Genomic DNA, 7,946 nt, shown 5'->3' with positions numbered 1-7,946 from the left:
TGCCTGTTTTATCAGGAAGAAGGCTCATCATCAACATTATGTTGGAATTTTACGACACCATCAATAAGTTAAATTGACCAAAACTTTTAATTAAAAGTTGATGACATGATATGATAAAATCAAATCCACTCATTCTATAATGTATTTGACCAATTTCCCAAAACTCATCACCATATTAATACTTTTGAATTATAAGTTGTGCAACCGTTCCCAATAACTCAATCAAATATCATCTAACTTCCTCTTAATTAACAAAAAAAATTGTATGGATTTTAAGAATCTTATTATGATCTTTCAAAAAAGTAATGTTAGAAATACAATATTTTTTACAATTTTTTTTCATAGTTTATTGTGATTAAAACAATATCATTCACTTGAACCTACTATTGATATTCCGCTGAGTTGTAAAAGTGTGATCTCGAGACTTACTAATATGAAAATGATAGCTCTACTAAATCGAAAGGTGGCCAATACAACGTAGGTGCAGCTGGGACAGGTAGGTCCGTATTTGAAAAATGGGTCTTGGCCTTTTCCTCAAAATTCTTGCATCAGCTGTCCTTTTTCATTTGATTTAGACATAACAACGACTTTTTTAAAGGGGGGAAAAAGAAAAGAGAAAAAAGACCTTTACTATGATTTACGAAATATAAAATGGTACAAGCGGCGGCATCCTGATCATGGGATTTGAGAAGGGGATGAATCCGCTCTTAGGAATCAATATTCAACCCTCGAAATGATAGTCTCAGAGTATCGTGTAAGCTCCCTTGTTCTATTTTAATATATTATGGACGATACAATTGTCCGACATGCAATAAGGCCGATTTAAAAAGATGGGAAGACAAAGACAATCAAAGCGCAATTTTCTTAAGCATGACTACTTTATCTTCTGAGGTACCAAACGAATTTTAAAAGATTTTTTTAAAGAAAAATTCACAATACCAGGAATTGTCTATAGATGAAGACCTAGGCCTAACCTTTCCTGTCAATATCTTTTTTATTATTTTAATAATAATTCAATATTTAGGGGATGGATGGATTTGAACTAGTTGAGCTACATTTTATCCTTAAGGCTTTAATATATAGAAAGATGATAATTTGAAAACAAATTATTTTATATATCATTCAGATATCATAATTGGAATTTATTTTTTAAACTAAAAGCTTTAAATAAGTTTTACAAATATAATAAAATGCTTAAATTAACATATATACTAGTTTGCAATATGATTAAATTTTTGTTGAAAAACTAATTGGCTTATTTGTTAATAGTTAGCAATTTTTTTTTTTTTTTTTTTTTGAGAATCAGGAAAAATACAGTTTTATAATGTGATATATATATAAATCCTTTAGACACAACAACAATTCCACCACATTCTCAAATGATCCAAGCACTTTACACATGCTTTATTTTTGCCAAAAGCTTATTCAGCTTATTTAATTTATTTACAATTTTTAAAACTTTATTAGGAACGTACCTTTTAAGTCTACTAAACTAATGCAAATAAGCTCTACCGGCCACTAGTACCAAATCAGATTCCAATTGCATATTCCTTGCATTAAACATCCTGATCATTGATTCATCGATGGACTTAGAAATATTCCCAAAGCATATTCCAATATGCTTTGGAACAGAATCATTTTCATCCGTCTCTACTCTCTACCTATTCCCAAAGCATATTCCAATATGCTTTGGAACAGAATCATTTTCATCCGTCTCTACTCTCTACCTATGATTGTGAAACTAGTAAACCAAATCAGTCCAGCACTTTGCTTCATAAGGGACCCTAGCTAGTTCCCACTATTAGACAACTTCTTCCATTGTCAAACTCAATGCCTACACTGGACTAACCTAGGAAATACATGTTCGACCAAGGCTTTACGATAAAACATTTATGTTGGGTTCTAAGACTTTAGGTTTAAATGTATTAAAACTTCATTTTGTAATGTTGGCAAACCATGATCAAAACGTTTAGTCTTATTTTAGACTTGTTCAAAGTATGTTTAAGTGTAAAGTTGGAATCGAGTGTATTGCAGGATTTACTGTGTAGATCTGCCTGATTTGATTGATCGAAAATTATACTCGATCGATCGAAACTCGTGCAAATTGTTTTTCTTGCAGAATTTTCCAACTCATCCCAAACTCGTTTGACGTGTAGAGTTTTATGTTTTTCCTTAAGTATAAAAGGAAAAACTCTAATCATGTTTTGAGGCTGCTCTTTATGTTGTGTGTGTGAATCTTTTGTGAGATCTAGAGGTGTTTGCCTTCATACGCACTTAGGATTTCCAATCTCAAGATTGATGTCAAGAGCTTAATGATCAATTCAGTTGCTGTTTCAAGAGCTTAAAGATACACAAGCAGGAGTGCTTGTACTTGCTGTGAATCCAAGAAAGAAGTAGTTCGTGGACTCGGAGCTATCACGTGGTCATGATAATAAGTTTCCTACTCGAGGTAGCAATAGGATGTTAGTGGTCTAAGTCGCTATTGTGTAAACTTCAATTTTTTCATAGTGGATTTGTTTTACCTTGAGGATAGCTAGGTTAAATCCTCCCCAGGTTTTTTACCAGTTTAGTTTTTTTGGGTTATCATATCGTTGTGTTATTTATTTTTCGCACTTTGCAATGATATGATATATTTGTGTTAACCTAGATCTGATAATTTAATATGTAATAACTTGGCTAATTAACTAGGTTAATCTGGTTGCGTTTTAAGGGGTCTAAAAACGAACACTTTGATACTTTGATAGTCCCTAATGGAACAAAAACAAATCATCTATGCCTAGATTGGATAATGTTTTTTCTTTTTCATTTTTGGTAGGTTAGAAAGAATGATGCTACTTGCACACATTGCGTACAACAATTGCACATATCTCGTCCTCCAAGTTTAATTTGGAAAAAAAAACAAAACAAAACATGTACTGAAACACAAGGAGCATATATACTACTAAGCCACTGATCAATTATGTCTTAAAGTTACATAAATACATACATACATATATATATATATATATATATATATATATATGTATATGTATATATATATCAGTTTAGTTCGGTCCATGAAACTTTTGTGTGGGAAATGAAAGATGTAAGTGGGAAAAAAATTTTGGGGAAATTTTTTTGCGGGAAGGGAAAAGACAATTGGGGGGAAAGAGTGAAAAAAAATAGTCAGGCATGGGAAATCTTGTGTAAGAAGGATAAAAAAAAAGGCATAAATGCATTTTTTGTCCCTATATTTTGGGGTTATTTCTATTTTGGTCCTTACATTTCTATTTTACCGATTTTAGTCCCTAAAATGAAAAATGCTTTCCAATTTGGTTTCAATGGGTTTTAGTGTTTTGGATTTGAGATGTTTTGGTGTTTCCTAGGTTTTGTTCTCAATGGGTTTTGGGGTTTGGTTGCTAAGAAAATGCAAGAAAAGAAACAAAAATTGACTAATCCAATTATATATCCTAAAAGAAATTCTCATTTATATTATTTTCTACTACCGCTAATTTTTATTTTTATTTTTTAACAATACAATAGCAGCAGAATAAGTGACATATAGCGCACTTTTCGCAACCGCCGCATGGGGTGAGTTGTGGACGTGTTGTTGAAAGTCACTCCTATATTCCTAGTCAACTATCTCAATATCTCCACACACACACACACAAAAGATTTATCACCGAAAAAACATTGATTTAAAACCTTTTTTTTTTTTTCCCATTTTGCTGGTATCATACATTTCAAATTGACTAATCCAATTTTATATCCTAAAAGAAATTCTCATTTATATTATTTTATGCTACTATTAAGTTTTATTTTTATTTTTTAATATTTTGAAAAATTAAAACAGATAACACCCATATAGCTCTGTAAATTTAACATAACACAAACAAATTTACAATTTATTTGCAAAATTCCTTTAGACCTAGTCCAAGTATTACCAATACATTTAAAACAAAAATAAGACTAATTACCCAAAAAATAAAATCTGATATCATTGAGATTAAAAAAGAACTCACCTTACCTAATTTTCACCTTGATTTGTCGATGTTGTCAATAGCGAAAGCCAAGCATTTGGCTTCGTCCAAGTCGATGGCTGTTTTTGGGGCTTTAATTGACTAGCAGTGGCGATGAGTGCTAATAGAGAGAGACCCAATCTAGGGTGTGAGAGTGAGAATGCGTGGCAATGGTGGGAAGATCAATCGTTGGGTTTTGAGATCAATGATGTGAGATTTTAATTTGAGAGAGAGAGAGAGAGAGAGTATTTTTTTTTTTTTTTAGAGGGAGACAAACGGATGACAAATGAAAAGGTTAGGGTCTAAATTGATAGGTTTGGGTGAGGGAAAGGAAAAAAAAGGGAGGGGGGGGGGGGGAATTGGACTTTTGGGCAATTAAAAGGTCTATTGCGGCAGTCACGTAAATCACCGCTATAACTAAAAAAACATGCCGCAAAAAGATATATATTGTGGTGGTTTGATAATACCACCGCTATAACTAAATCAAACGCCGCTAAAACTAATATATTGCAGTGTTTCATATACCACCGCTGTAATATGCCACAAAAGGCTATATTTATTGTGGCAGGTTGATGGAGCACTACTATAGCTAAGTCTAATGCCGCTAAAACACATATATTGTGGCAGTTTTATATACCACCACTATTAGTACGCCGAAAAAGACTAGATCTATTGCAGCGGTCCAATGAAACGCCACAAGAGACCCCATGTACAGCAGCGGTCCGAAAAAACACCACAATGTGCAACATATAGCGGCGGTTTTTGCACCCGCCGCAATAGTACAAATTTCTTGTAGTGACTCTTATTAAATACAATTATTTTTTTCAAATAATCTTATTTTTAAAAGTCTAAAAAATAAGTTGTACCAATTAGACACTCAGTCGTTTCTCCACGTAAGATACTTTCCACCAAAATTGGAAGCTAGGGATCCAGGCTTCAAAGAGAAAGGATCTTTTAATATTTGGAAGTGGAAAGTTTACTGTTAGTAAAGCTTGAACTGGACATAGAACTCTAATTTCTGCCTCATATATCAAGGAATTTCACAGGAAAGAAGAAGAAAGTCAAAGTAACACCACAGGTGACACAAGTCCGTCCCAATATAACATTGGAAGAAATATTAGGCAAAATCAGGGCGTTAGTGCTTTGTATTACTTAATAAAAAATAATAATTCACTTGGAATTGATGTTTTAACCTAATAGATACCAAAAAATTTAAATATTAACGAAAGTGATGCCTAGTACTAGTGGTATACAAATGTTGAGCTTTAAATTTGGCTACAGGGTGTGCTGTACTTATTCTGTGTAGGCATCAATCGACATTCTTTTTTCTTTCTTTCTTTCTCCTCTTCTTCTTTTTTTTTTTTTTTCACATGAATTTTTTATTTTAGTGTTAGTGTAGCATAAAACAAAGATCACATAAAAGTACCAAACAAACATATCATACCACAGGTTCCAATGAAATTTATACATAACAAGAACAAAGTGCACGACTATATTCATAATAAGCAAAGACAGGTACAGACACGAACATATCCAACTAGTAGCAAATGGTACATGCATAAACAATAGTCGGATGGGAGAGGATATTAGCTATCGCATCTCTTTTTATTACACATACGATAATACCAACAAGAGCCTAGCTAGCTATAGGCTCACTCAGTTGGACGTTGGAGGCTTGTGTTTTGGTGGTGGCTTGTAACCCTTGGGAGGCTTGCCATCTAAGTTTGGTTCCAGTGAGGACTCCTGTGCTGGAGGCCTGTGTGGTGGTTTTTTAGGGCCTATTGGTTGTTCCTTGTGTGGGGGTTTTTCCTCATCAATCCCGTCCAATGAGGTAGGTGGCTTGTGTTTTGGTGGTGGCTTGTATCCCTTGGGAGGTTTGCCATCCAAATTTGAATCCAGGGAAGTCTCCTCAGCTGAAGGAGGTTTGTGCGGTGGTTTGTGTGGTGGCTTATGGTGATCAGCCAGAGAGTGAGTAGTGAGAAGCACCACTGCGAGAAGCAACAAAACCAAGTGTTTGGTAGACATTTTGGGCTCTTGAAAGACTTAGAATTATGGTTATACAAACTTGAGAAATTTGATGGCCTTTTATAATGGGCTTGGGCCTATGATTGCACGCCACATGGTTCGCATTTGAGGAATTAAAGATCTTCCTTATGATGACACGTTGTTGTGATAGTGTCCACTTGGAACCCACTCACATTTTTTTGTGTTTTTGAGACCCACTGATAGTTGAAAAGTTGGACTATTTGCTAGGGTCTGCAACTGAGACAACCAATTGGTCAAAAGTTAGAATCCACTTTGTAAATCATTTATCGGAAATAGGGATAATTCAAATTGAAACTTTGGACCCTCAATAGACAGAAAAGAGACAACAACTCAACTTCAATTTGTCTATCTATTATCTAAATTGCAGCAACTCTTGCACACACATGTTAAGTGGCCATTTGATAAAAAATTCAATCTTGACAAGGTATTTTCATTTAAATATAAACCTGGACAAATGTCTATTTAAGGTATTGACATATGTACATTTTTACAAGAGTTACTGCAACTTAATTTGCACCAAATCATTTTCCTTTTATTAAACCAAATGATACATAGAAAAAAGTAATACATTGAAACCAGCAGCACAAACTGGATACAAACACCAAATCAACATAGCTAACAGTTCTACCCAATTATAAAACACCCAAACTTCCTATCTATGCTTCATGCCCCACCCCATTACCTACAAAGACATCCACACCAGCAACTGAGCTTTAGACTCGGATCCTTCATTAATGGCATAACTCTTTGAGTCTCCATCCCTAAAAAAAAGTCTGGGATAAAAGGTTGTATTTTATCCCTTGAACCTCACATGAGTACAGTGTAATTTTGTAAAGTACAATTAACAAGTCATTGATTTTTTTTTTTTTTTTTTAATAATTCAATTGTTGGGTGGGAAGAATTGAACTTTGGAGTTTTTGTAATAATTCAATAGTGGAGGAGGAAGGAATTGAACTTAGGATATCTCTGTCTGAAATACTAGAAGGTACCAACCAATTAAGCTATAAAGTTCTTAGCAACAACTTAAATTGATTTAAAGCTTAAACTATAGGTGTGTATAATGCAATTAATACATCCGTATAAAAACTAAACCCTCTGCACCTTAATTTTTCCATATGGCCTTACCCACTAGCAATTTCCAATTGACTTTAGTATGATTTGTATAGAATATTGAAGTAACAGCATGGATCAAAAAAGTTATTAAAATAAATAAATAAACATTGCCAAAGAGGAGGAAAAACCAAATAGAAAATGCTGGATAGAGTTCGGCTGCTATGAATTGAGGATCTGAGGTCACATTGGAAAAACAAAAAATCAATTGAAACAAACAAGAAAACTCATAGAACAAAACAAGATTACAATTACATGGTTTAGTTAGGTCTACGTCCACAAGTAAACATGAATGAATGAGACAAGCACTATTCTCTCTCTCTCTCTCTCTCTCTCTCTCTCTCTCATTAATAAATAAATTTAAAATGCGCCTTATATAATTGAGTAATTCCAAGATAAAGAAATGTGGTTAAAGTTGAAAAGTTTGTGTCGGGCGCAAAACCTAATCAGGATGATCTAGCAGCCGGACTCAATTCATCAAGCACCAACTCGGCAAGTTCTTTGATCTCAAATTAGGATTAAAATAATTTGAGCAAACTAATAATTGCTTAATTTTTCTATAATTTTCTTCCTTTCCTAGTTGCCTAAGAAATGGTAAATAATTCTTGACAGTTTAATATATATATAGCATTGCCGGAGGTAAAATGAATATCTATATTGTCGCATGTTGTGATTGTAGTATAATAATAAAAATTAATAACATGGTATTAGTAATGAGTTTATGTATAAGTGATGTTACTTCAATTACAACTTACTAAGTGATGTTACTTCAATTATAACTTCCTAACCTTA

The 7,946-nt window shown here is 33.5% G+C and overlaps 1 protein-coding gene across 1 annotated transcript; it reads right to left on the bottom strand.

Moving 5' to 3' along the window:
- Positions 1-5,467: 5,467 nt before the first annotated feature.
- On the bottom strand, positions 5,468-6,071 carry LOC126688653 (early nodulin-75-like). The gene has a single exon (XM_050383426.1). The coding sequence runs from the start codon at positions 6,021-6,023 to the stop codon at positions 5,655-5,657; it is 369 nt and encodes a 122-aa protein (XP_050239383.1). The 5' UTR covers positions 6,024-6,071; the 3' UTR covers positions 5,468-5,654.
- Between the last annotated feature and the right edge of the window lie 1,875 nt (positions 6,072-7,946).

Source organism: Quercus robur, chromosome 6, assembly GCF_932294415.1.
Source record: "Quercus robur chromosome 6, dhQueRobu3.1, whole genome shotgun sequence".
Lineage (NCBI taxonomy): Eukaryota > Viridiplantae > Streptophyta > Magnoliopsida > Fagales > Fagaceae > Quercus > Quercus robur.
This window is presented reverse-complemented; position numbering and strand designations above follow the sequence as displayed.